The 12844-nt window shown below is 42.6% G+C and overlaps 2 protein-coding genes across 2 annotated transcripts in view; both read left to right on the forward strand.

Moving 5' to 3' along the window:
• The first annotated feature begins 4671 nt into the window (after positions 1-4671).
• On the forward strand, positions 4672-8611 carry LOC146969413 (uncharacterized). Its single transcript, XM_085760464.1, has 5 exons — positions 4672-4717; positions 5025-5360; positions 5606-5707; positions 6695-6729; positions 8507-8611. The coding sequence occupies exons 1-5, from the start codon at positions 4672-4674 to the stop codon at positions 8609-8611; spliced, it is 624 nt and encodes a 207-aa protein (XP_085616590.1).
• Positions 8612-11989: 3378 nt separating this feature from the next.
• Positions 11990-12844, forward strand: part of LOC146969414 (uncharacterized) — a 3099-nt gene continuing 2244 nt past the window's right edge. The window contains exons 1-2 of the mRNA XM_085760465.1: positions 11990-12035; positions 12291-12626. Of these exons, the coding sequence (XP_085616591.1) occupies positions 11990-12035; positions 12291-12626 (382 nt within the window). The remainder of the gene's footprint in view (positions 12036-12290; positions 12627-12844) is intronic.

Genomic DNA, 12844 nt, shown 5'->3' on the forward strand with positions numbered 1-12844 from the left:
TGCAGTCCACAATCCTGGACAGTGAATGTCTGTTTTTTCTAACCAGCTCGTTATGTCTCTGCACAGCAATACGATGGCCCTCATCCAGTTGACAGGCAATGTTAACTTTTCCCAGCATGGATAGTTTAACGCTGTTGCCGATGTGACTTGTGCTGCATTCATGTTTCCTCGTTTTGTCAGACAAATGTTTTAAATCCACAATTCCTTGCTGGGTCCAAACCGTGTCTCCCCCAAAAAGCAAACATGGGAAACAGAAAAGTGACTTCTTAGCTACACTTGCTGTTAGCCAGTCTTTTTTTTCAAACCAAGTTACACAAAACTTACGGTTTTGTCGTTTATCAGTTTGTGTAATGTTAATATCATTTGGACGATGTGGCCCCAGTCTCTTAATTTCCAATTTTTCCCCAAAAGACATTGAAGAAAACTGATTTTTTAGAAGATGATCGATCTCATTAATATTAGCACCCGCCATTTTTCTTCTTGTTATTATTATTTTCATCTTCTTCTTCGTCTTTTTCCTTCTTCTTCCCTTCCATCTTGTCATTGGTCAGAAAACCGCGGTGTTGGGCTAAATGAAATTAGCCCCAATGACAAGTGAATCACGGGGGCGTGAAACGACACCTGTCAATCATTGACCCTGCGTCAGCCCGCTGCTGATTGGTCAGAACTAGGGCTGTCAGGCGATTAAAAAAATTAATCTAATTAATTATAGAATTTGTAATTAATTAATCTAATTAATTGCATTTTAATCTTATATCTGCTAAAGTTACCCAAATAAAGAATTCAAATTCTAGGACATTACAAAATTGTATTGGATGACTAATCAATTGAATACACTAGGGATGCAAACAATTAATCGACTATCGATTAATTGTCGATAAGAATTTAATCGATTAAATTAAATTACTTGCAATTAATCGTTCCTTTTCAATGGGAGTTTTACTGTGAAATGTAAACAAGCAAAGCCGACATAATGTAGCAGATCTCTGTGTAAACGTGTGCAGCGCTGCGCACTGCAGCACACAAGGGAGAGAGGGAGAGGAGGTGAAAAGAGACAACACTGTTACCTGTTGTAGCTATACGGGACTCAGGCTGTACCATCGCTAACACACAGACGACCAGTAAGTAACGAGTCAAAAAGCCGCCGACACGGAGCTGCCTGAGGAGTTGTAATGCAGCCTGAACGCAGCTCAAACCGACCCGGTGCCTCAGCACGGCGGACAAGCTTTGATAAACACACCGGATCCGCGCTGGTTTACAGTATCCTACCGTAGTTTAGCCGATCGCTACCGGAGCTTAATTTAAAAAAAAAAAAAAGAAAAGAAAAAAAAAGCGCTCGTTGCGGTGCCGCGGAGAACAGCGCGTGTGTCCAAGCTGTGTTGGTTTATGTAACTTGAGGGGACAAATGAACCACATGTTTATTGTCATGCATTGCTGACCTGGGCATTGTTTCTCAATAAATTAGAAAACCCTTTCCTATCATTCCCCTTTTCCCTGCATGGTTGAAGGAGACTGGCTCGCATCCACGCTCCCACTCCCTCCTGCGCCGACATGTCACCTTAAGTCACATAAACCAGTACGGGTGTGTGGACACAATATTGTTGTCAGCGCGACAGCGCCTCATCACCGCTGGTGTTAAAAGGCTCCGTTCTTTCTGCAGTCAGGTTAAAGCGCACATCCGCTGTGTTGGTAAACAAATAATCCCTCTATATCAACGGAGGCAGCCGTGCTTGAGCAGCTTGGGTTGGAGGTGGTGTGAGTGCGGGCCAGCGGGGGACAGGGGGGGGCTTCAGCACAGTACGGAACAACTGGCCCGTGTGAGTGCGTCCTTATCTGTGGCCGCTGCAGCGCCACACGGGCTTTGCCTTTCAGCAATCAAGCGCTGTTTTCGTCTTTGTTAATAACAATAACAGCAACAGCTGTCGGCAGCTGAGATTGCTGTGCCGTCACCATAGAAACGCAAGACGCATTACGGCTCATTCGCAAAATACCTTTCAATGGTAACACCCGCAAATGGCAATTGCACTTTTTCGAAGTTTCAGAAATATCGCTTTTATTTTGCGAAAATCTGTAATGGAAACGCAGCTCTCTCACCTCATCTCATCTCATTATGATAGGACTTCAACCTCAGAGCTCTCTGTCCCAAATAACGTGCTACTTAAACATTTTCATTGTGCTGTGCTCTTAAAATAAATTAACAAATACTAGTGTAAAGTCCATAAGGAATTTTCCCCTTAAATTTAGGTTCTCAGGAAAATCGCCGCTTATCAATTAATCGATCATCGATCGATAAGGTCTATCAACTATCGATTAATGAATTACTCGATAATTTGCATCCCTAGAATACACCTAGAAGAGAAGATTTGAAATCCACATTTTTATTGGTGAAGTGCGTTTCATAAATGAAATTTAAAAGAAAATGGTCAAGCACATCCCAGCAAACCAATGGGCTCTATGCACAGCTCCAGCACTTCCTGAACTTTAGCCAGCTCCTTTATTTCCTGTCTTACATTATTGGACACACTGATTAATCCAGGTGTGTCTGAGTAGTCACAATAGTCAGACACACCTGGATTAATCAGTTTGTCAAAGTAATGTAAGATAGGAAATGAAGGACCTGCCTTAAATTCAGGAAGTGCTGGAGCTGTGCATAGAGCCCATTAGGTCAGGTGAGGAACCGAAGCGCAGTGCCCTGGAGCGGAGGCAGTTTCAGATCACACACACAAAACACACAAACAAACAGGGAAAGAGAGAGAGAGAGGCAGAGACGAGTGACGAAGTGGCAGAGATGAAGTGGAGGGAGTTGTTTGACCCACAGCACACGGCATTATAATTATATTAGGTTATTTAGGCTACTTATCCATGATGTAAAAAAAAAAAAAACAGCTCTGAATGTGAGTAAACAACAGCTGAGGAGCAGAGGCGCTTGCGACCGCCGCGGAGAAATCAGCGTCTGGTGTGAACTGGAGGGACGCGGCTCGCGCGCGATTTCCGCTTCGCAGCGCTTCAGCGTCCCTCTCTGACTGGTCGCACATCTCGGGTTGTGGCTCCGCTGCAGCGCTTCAGTTCGGCGTCTGTTCTATTTTTCACACGAGCCGCGAGCGCTGTTGTCAACCTGGATAGACGTACCAGACAGGAAGTCGGGCTCAGAAAAGACGAGAGAATCCGGTCAATTTTCAAAATAAAATAATTAAATGATGATTACTTAAGTTGTTGCTTGTCCGTCTATTTGTCAGTTGCGTCTGCACGCGACACACACATCCATTCATAGAGAGCTAGAAACAGACCTGTGTGTGTGGAAAACCGAGTACAGACGGGTAGAGATGCGAGTGGAGTCGATGTTTGACCGGCGGGGAGAGAGCAGGAGAAGCAGCTCCCTGTGCAGCCAGCCAAGCGTCTGTGAGGACGAGCGCTGCTTCCGCTCTGCTTCCGCGGGCAGTACGTCCGGGCTGTGAGTCGCGTCCATGTCGGTCAGTCTGTTGTCACCCTGCTTTGACTAGCGACGCAGGTGGGAAGTGACCAACACGTCCGGACAAGTTCCTCGGTGCTATGCTACCGTGATGTGCCACTGCCAAGTAGCCAGGGTCATTCAATGGGCCAAATTTAAAGTGCTCGCGCATTGAATTGCCACTCAGAATTAATTGCGTTAATTTTTCTAACGCGTTAATTTGCAGTGTGATTAACGAGTTAAACTGACAGCCCTAGTCAGAACCGATCGGCCTGCGGGCTGAATGAAATTAGCCCAAACGGACAGTGAATGGCGAGGGCGGGACATGGCACCTGTCAATCATCCACAGTCGGAAAATGAATGAGAGCAGACGGGAGCAGACTCGGTGAGCTCGGGCTGATTAAAATTAGCCCATTTAGAGATATCCAGTGTTTTTCTTTTAACTACTTGGTGCTGTTGTCACACAAACTAAATTTTAAACTTATAACAATCTTTTGTATGTTATTTAGACATGTTAACTCTCATCATCTCATCTTTATTGCATAACGTAGGGAGGGCTTAGCCCCACTAGCCCATTGATACCAGCCGTCCCTGCATACAAGAAATTTGACTCCGGTTTATGCTCTCACTTGTACACACATAAAAAAAGACATGGGGACAGCAACAAGAACTGAGCAATGACATAATACAACAGAGGACACGTACAAGTACAAACATAGATAAGTAAAGTGGCAGGTGGATTAAGGTGGTCAGTCGGTAGTGCAAATAAACAATGAGGTAGTAGTGCAATGGGATAAATAATAAATACTGGATAAATAAATAAATATATATATATATATATATATATATATATATAGGTGTTCAGGTGTTCAGTAGAGTGATGGCCTGTGGGAAGAAACTGTTCTTGTGTCTTGTTGTGTTGGCGTACAGTGTTCTATAGCGCTTACCAGAGGGGAGAAGTGTGAACAGGTTGTGTCCGGGGTGTGATGGGTCAGCAGTGATGTTTGCTGCCTGTTTCCTGACTCTGGAGGTGTATAACTGCTGCTACTACTAGCCTAGTACTACTACTACTACTACTTCAGGTTTCAGCAGTGTAACGTGCTTAAAGTGATTTCAGATAATCAAAGAAAAAAAAAGGAAAAGGAAATAACACCCCACCTCTTAATAGCAACATGACTCTGACCTCAGTTCAGTTAGAGACATTACAGCGCTGCAGTCACACCATGAAGAGCTTCATCTTGATATCAGCTTCACTTCTCTGCAGCTTCAGTGAGTACTGACTAATTACTCTGATACATTTAAAACTATAGTAACTAAAGTTGTTCATTTGTTCATGTTCCATTATTCAATTAAAATTAAAATGACCTCCAGCTTGATGAAGATAACAGCTATTATTTCTTAAAGTTCAGTACTGTACCAAATGTTTTTTTCTAAGCAGCAAGTGATCTAATCAGTCACCCAGAGTTCAAACCTACCAATTAGAGCTAAATAAGATAGTTGTTGTTGTCTTATTACAATCAGTGTTACATTATACACTCTGAGATCAGTCTCTTGCTGTGTCTGCTGTCTGTTTCAGGCTGGATCTCTGTCTCAGAGTCTCAGACTGTGGACGTCCAGCCTGGTGAAGATGTGACACTGCAGTGCTCCAACAAATCCCACTATGACTCTCTGACATTCTGGTTCAGACTGGTGGACAGAGCCACGGTCAGGTGTATCTCTGTTCAGGTCCGTTCTGTCAGTAAACCTTGGTTCTGCAATGGATATCACAAAGGAAGTACTGCTGTAACCACCAACATCTCCACGGTCTTTCTCAAAATCAAAAATGTCAATGTATCTGACTCTGGAATGTATTTCTGTGGATTTTACTCATCTGGAGAAATGAATATCAGTGTAATACAACTGAACATTCAAGGTAAGATTACTGTATATAACAATCCAAATATACTTTATTGATACCTGTGCAAAAATCAAAATGTGATCATATTGAATTGCTAGAATAGCTTTAAATAAAAAGGTTTTTTTTTTCACTTTCACTTGAAAGACGCTGATCAACTTCATGATGAAAAGTCTCAAAGTAAGATTTCTCTCTATGCAGATTAGCCTGGTCATGAGTCGTCAAATAGAAAGTTTAGTTTGACTGAATAATTTCTGTTTTAGAAAAACCAGAGCTGCTGATTTTGATTCTGGGCGCCGGTCTGGCTGTTTTCCTTCTCCTGGTCATCATCAGCCTGGTTGTTAAAATCAGGAACCTCCTGAAAGGTATTTGTCTGACGCTACTCTATTGTATTTGACAGTAGTTTTCTATGAGAGGCCGTTTAGGAAATAATTCAGATTTGCTCTTACACACACGACTATACTCATACATGCACACTATACTCTCTTACATATTCCACTATACTCATACACATGTGAGAGAGTATAGTGGTGTACATCTATGAGTACAATTGTGTGTGGAAGAGAGTATAGTAGTGTGTGTGCATGAGTATAGTAATATGTGTAAGAGAGTTTGAGTGAGTTTAAATTCTCAGTTTCTGATTGGTTCTTCGCAAGACCGTCAGAACTAGGAACTAAATTTAGTTTTGGGTTTTTTACATTGATCCATTTGATTGTTTTCCACCATATAAAAATATAATCATATGGGATACAATATTCACAGAATTGAGGGAGAAAGCAGTTATTATCCCCATTATGTTGTAGTGTATTACTGACATGACGGAAACACGGCGGTGATGACGACAAGTCTGTGAATATTGTATCCCATATGATTATATTTTTATATGGTGGAAAACAATCAAACAAGTCCACGTAAAAAAAAAAAAAAAAAAAACCCAAAAAAGCCAGAACTAAATTTAGTTCCTAGTTCTGGCGGTGTTGCAAAGAACCAAACTGAGAATTTAATCTCACTTCCGTTTCAATCAAACTCTCTACATATTACTATACTCATAGACACATACTCTCTTACACACACTGTTATACTCATACACGCACACTACTATACTCTCTCACAGTGATGTGTGTGTATGAGTATAGTATAGTGGTGTGTTTAAGAGAGTATGGTAGTGTATGTGTGACAGCAAATATGAATTCCTAAACGGCCTCTCATATTTTTCACATATTGAGCAGTAAGTAGCAGGAGTTTATCATCATCCTTCGTCAATGACTTGTTAGTATTAAAACTACAGATGTAAAATGAACATGAGAGAGAACATCAATCATCTGACCAGATGTTTCATCTCTGTCTTTAAGGTGAGAATGAAGAACAGGATCCACAACCGAGAGAGGTGAACCCAGTTTGAACATTTACTTACTGTAACATGTCACATCATGACTTTGATGATCTCACTTTGTGTGAGAGATGACCGAATATAAATACTCACTTACTATCAGTGTTGTGCTAGTTACTGAAAACTAGTTACTTCATTAAAAAAGTAACTCAGTTAGTAACTCAGTTACTTCAACCAAAAAGTAATGCGTTACTGAGAAAGTAACTTTTTCGTTACTTTAAAACGTTTTTTTCCCCAATGCTCCCTAAAGGTTGATTGAATTCCCCTCTAACCTCATTTCAGTTCTGTACTGATGCTGATGAAAAAACGTTTTTTATCTTTAAAAGTTTACCATCATCATCATGCTGCATGATGTCAGCATGTAGCCTACAGCAGCATGACAGAACTGCAAACGTCTTGAGGATACTACTTTGACCGAGTTACGTTCAAGAACCTGTTTAATGACGGAAAGTACTAAATTCACTCCAGCTGCATTTTTTTAATCGATCAATCAGCTGTGTTTACCCAGAGTGATCAGCTGTGTTTACCGTTTCAGGCGTCCGTCTGTCGGACTCCAATACCGCTGCTGCTCGGTGGAGTGGGTGCTTGTGTCTCGCTGTGACTCTGGAGCTGTGTCCCAGTTGAGGGGCTGCAGCCTGAACTGACACACAGCTTCGTTCTCGGATGCTGCGTTAGCTACGTTAGCTTAGCTCGCCGTCATGCCCTGTCCTGACCTGTCCAGTCTGTTTGCTTGTTTGATTACGTGTGGGACGCTAGGTTACACCCCGCCTTTCCGACAATAGACTTCCATTCATCGTAATAGCGGGGTTTTCTATTTTTTCTAAAGACCCCGCTACTCCGAAAAGGCCAGTGGGGGAAACCCCCCCACTCCGAACGGACAGACGGACCTAATCAGAAAGGAACCAGAGGCTGTGCAGTGCGCAGTGATCCTTTTTTCCTTTTTGGGGTCAAACGGATCATGTGCATAATTAACTGCAAAACAAGCAAATACTTCATACTGTATTAATGACTTATAATGTTCATTATGCTTCTAGCCTGTCTAGCCTCTACCTGGTCTTTTTACTAAACTTAACCAACTCCTTTCTTCATTGCCTAAATCCAACCAAAGCATCTCCCTCAGTCAGCTGTCAGCACGAGCGGTGGCTGCAGCAGCCTCGCGCCCCTGTGAGCTTCAGCCGTGCTCGAGTGGAGGAGGGGGGGAGAAAAAGAAAAAAAGTGTATTTCTATTACTGTGTGGGAGATCTCCAACAACGGAGTCGGGGAGAAAGCAAGTGGGACAGATCTGCCCAGTCTCTGAGCAGCGCACGTTTCACAGACAAGCCACAAAGCAGAATGTAAACAACGTCACGCGGTTCAGCACCTTGGACAGCTGCGGGGGGGAGGAGGGGGTGTCGGAGTAGCGGTGTTTCGAAGTGGGGGTATTTCGGAACAGCGGGGTGTCGAAGTGGAGGTGTGTCGGAATGGAGAGCTGTCCCCGGGACGCTAGAGGGCGTTCGCAAAGCGCTTTGTTTTTCACAGTGTTGCAGTGTGCTCTGTCTTTCTTTCAATTCAATGAAACTTTATTGATCGCTAAAATGTTATAGGAAGTGTGTGCCGCTGTAAAACCTCACCAAAAGGAACGGAGTAACGCAGCGTCTGGTAACGGTAACGGAGTTACTGATTTAAAAAAACAACGCGTTACGTTATTAGTTACTGAAAAAAGTAACGGCGTTACGTGACGGCGTTACTAATGACGCGTTACTACCCAACACTGCTTACTATACTATATTTACAGAATCCAGTCTCTGATGACTTGAACTATGCATCAGTGACGTTTAATCGAGGAGCAAGAGGAAGGAGGGAGCTGGAGCCAAATGTTGTGTACGCTGCCACCAGATAGACTCATCTATCTGCTGTTTGTATGGAAAAAAGACTGATTTGTGGTTTAAGGAATAGGATTGAGGACATCACTATAGAGTCTCCTTTCATGATTAATTGATCAATAAATTGATTGAGGTATGCATCAGCGGAGAGCGTAGTGTGCTACACTTATAATATCAAACTTGAAAACTAAAGTCTAATAAAGTCTGCCTGTCTTCTGCACTGCTGACATATTGACTGGTATTCCCCCTCATCATAGTGTACCAGCATCTTTTAACTTGTGTGTAAACTATGAGCTATGCAATCTGACTAAAAAATAAAATCAATCAAAACATTTCTGTGAATTGTATGAGCAGTCATTGTACATGTCACTATGGTAAGCGGATGTAAATCGATTTTTGGAGCCAGGGCAGTGGTGTTATGTGTTCAGTTCAGCTCAGACATAAAGTTGTCTGTTTATCCCAAATGGGCAATTCATTTTCAGCTTCTCACATGCATACAGACAACGGTCAGTAATGGAAATATTAAGAGACATATAGGTACATAAAATCAACCAGGATCAATAAAAACAACAACAACAAAAAATAAATGATATTAGAAGGTTGAAGTTTAAAGATTGAGGGGTGGTGGCGGAGGGGTGGTATGTTTGTTGTTGCCGTAACACATTGAAAGAGTGCACAGTGAGAGAGGTACAGTATATTACAGTGACTTTCCAACCAACTTTGTGAACTTTCGGTCGTCATACATCACATCTGCTGGATTTAAAGGAGTCATCACCTGGTTTTTTATGTATCCAATCCCCCTTAAATGGCTTTGAATCAGTTCTTAAAACTTATTGGAAACATTTTTTTTTTTTAATTCAAACATAGAGCTTGTTCTGACACTTTTTCATACGGCAACTTTCTCTCGTGAGAGTAAGCGCGAGGTTTTGACTGGTCCGGATGTTCATTGTATTAATATGTAATGAGGCACGCATTGATTGGACGCAGGAAGGACAGAGCCGGAATGGTGGCTGGCCCAGTGGGCTACATGCAGGCTGTATTGGAAACCGAATACTATGCTGCTCTGTCGTGTACCGTAACCATGTTATAACTTCATAAAATAAAACAAAATTGAATCGGTTCATTATAAAACATGTATTTATTGATGCAAATGTGGTGATTTCTGTACAGGCTACAGAGCCCCGGGGCAGAGCTGCTGCTGCTCTGTGTGAAGCTTCACTTTTCATTCAAACAAACTAATACAACTGCCACAATTGTTAGATTTCATCAATGAGACCAACATTTATCTCCTAAAAAGAATTTAACCAGTCGGCGGTAAACCTCTACAAACCTGCGGGTAAGTTAATTAACAATTTCCTCCGCGGGCATGACAACGTAGTTTGACCGGTTAATGAGCGCTGCAGGCGGGTTGCTGACGAGTCACTCTCCGCTCCTCTGCCTCGCTGGAGCTGCACTTCTCCCAACGCGAAGCAAACTTCTAAGCCGTCATTTGGATAAACTAACCACACATTGGGGATCTAAACCCTTACTTTCTCGCATGAATAAATATTAAAACTTAATAAATTAACGGCTGTTTCTTTCGGCGGCATGACGATGTCGTTCGGCCAGGTAAACGAGCGCTGCAGGCGGGTTGAGGAGTCACTCCTCCTCCGCTCCTCTGGTGCTCACTGCAGCTCGCTGGAGCTTCACTTCTCCTAACACGGAGAAAACACAGCCGTCATTTGGATAAACTAACCGCACATTAGGGATCTAAACCCTTACTTTCTCGCATGAAAAATTATTAAAACTTAATAAAGTGACGAAATAACAGCGCTACAGGGGGAAATAAAACAACACGTAATGGCGGCGCGGCAGAAGTCGGGGTGGTGGAAGAGAGGTGTGTTTATGAAAGCAGTCTCCACGGTGACATCACCGTAGGAGCAGAATCCAAATCTCGTAATTTTGTGGTGCGCAGCCTCATGAACTACTCTGGCTTAAACAAAGAGCCCAAACGAAAAAACTCAGCCACTTTCAAACCCCAGGTTTTCAGGCAAGTTTCCACTGAGGTCCAACACCAGTATACATGTTTTAACAAGGAAAAATGCGATTTCCGGGTGATGACTCCTTTAAACAGCGGCGCTTTCATAGCCGATTTTATTGTTAAAGCAGAAGTAAGCGATCCGGTCGTTTTGGCCATTCACCCTGGCATGAGACAATGGCAAAGACTATGAAAGAGATAAGGGAAATGATACCAACTTTCCACTTAACATGCGCCTTGTTTCAAAAATGTTGTCACCACCCACACAGAAGTGCACAACAACAGAAACAAATGACAACACACCAGTGGGACACCAGATGGCAGCTCTAGCACTGGTGTTCTATCATTAAGGCTATCAGTGCCTCAATAGGTACAGCAATAAATCCATGGCATAAACTCCTGTCCAAATGTCTGTTAATGTGAACAGTTAAGCAAGTGGAAGATGGAAGACTTATGGAAGACTTATATTAACACAAATATTCCGCTTACTTCTGCTTTAAACTCTGAACATAACCTGGTCGGGACCAGGTTATGAGCTAAGCCTAAGTTACTGTGGTGATCTAGCTGGGTTAAAAGAGAGCCACCTCTGTAGTACAGGAGAGCCTGGCTTTAGACTCAACATACCTCGCCAACCCATTAAACTCGCTTCACAGTACACCCCTCCGTCTCCTCTCTCTCTTCACGCTCTCCGCCGATGGGGTGCGTTCACGCTCAGCACAACGTTTGAACGGAGCGGAGCCCCAATGAGCCCAAACGCACCCCTTCTGCTGCGGTCGAGTTGAAAACAGCGCCACTGAGCTTCCATAGAACTACATTGATTTTCAATCAAGATCCCAGCGCGGCGGCAGACAATTTCAGCGAGGCGGCCGCCTCAAAATATAGTATATAACCCTGGTCTGAGTTAGTAAATGTTTTCGATCCGAACCCGGTGTGTCCGGTCGTGTTCGGCCCGGTCCGATGACTGAGCTAATAAGAGTGCAGTCTGTGGCCGGAGCATACTGTAGGTTTTATTCAGAATAAGTGTAGGCTAATTGGTGCAGATTAAACTTGTAAATTAATGCTGCTCTCGATCCAACCCTTCCTTCTATTCTGACTCTTTTAAACCGTAACAACAGAACCATTTGATTACATTTTATAGATTATCCATCTGTGCTGAGCATAAGAATTTTTTGTAATTAATTTTAAAAAAAGCCCCCCCCCCACGCGCCCCCCACGCGATAGAAAGAGATCATAAATCTCCCGTGTAACCGGGTACACGTCGGTTAGAAGCGCCGGTTACACGTGTAGAAAACGTTGACACCCCTACACCCTACCTCTTAATAGCAACATGACTCTGACCTCAGTTCAGTTAGAGACATTACAGCGCTGCAGTCACACCATGAAGAGCTTCATCTTGATATCAGCTTCACTTCTCTGCAGCTTCAGTGAGTACTGACTAATTACTCTGATACGTTTAAAACGATAGTAACTTAAAGTTGTTCAATTGAAATTAAAATTACCTTCAGCTTGATAACAGCTATTATTTATTAAAGTTCAGTGCCATAACTAATTTTTTAGTCACCCAGAGTTCAAACCTACCAATTAGAGCTGAATAAGATAGTTGTTGTTGTCTTATTACAGTCAGTGTTACATTATACACTCTGAGATCAGTCTCTTGCTGTGTCTGCTGTCTGTTTCAGGCTGGATCTCTGTCTCAGAGTCTCAGACTGTCGACGTCCAGCCTGGTGAAGATGTGACACTGCAGTGCTCCAACAGATCCCACTATGACTCTCTGACATTCTGGTTCAGACTGGTGGACAGAGCCACGGTCAGGTGTATCTCTGTTCAGGTCCGTTCTGTCAGTAAACCTTGGTTCTGCAATGGATATCACAAAGGAAGTACTGATGTAACCACCAACATCTCCACAGTCTTTCTCAAAATCAAAAATGTCAATGTATCTGACTCTGTAATGTATTTCTGTGGATTTTACTCAGATGGAAATATGAATATCAGTGTAATACACTTGAATGTTCAAGGTAAGATTACTGTATATAACAATCCAAATATACTTATTTTATTGATACCTGTGCAAAATCAAACTGTGATCATACAGAATAGCGAGAATAGCTTTAAATAAACAGGTTTTTTTTTTTTCATTTTTACTTGATAGACGCTGATCAACTTCATGATGAAAAGTCTCAAAGTAAGATTTCTCTCATCATGCAGATTAGCCTGGTCATGAGTCGTCAAATAG

This window comes from Trachurus japonicus, chromosome 18 (assembly GCF_045865225.1).
Source record: "Trachurus japonicus isolate A0001 chromosome 18, Traja_1.0".
In the NCBI taxonomy this organism is placed as follows: Eukaryota; Metazoa; Chordata; class Actinopteri; order Carangiformes; family Carangidae; genus Trachurus; species Trachurus japonicus.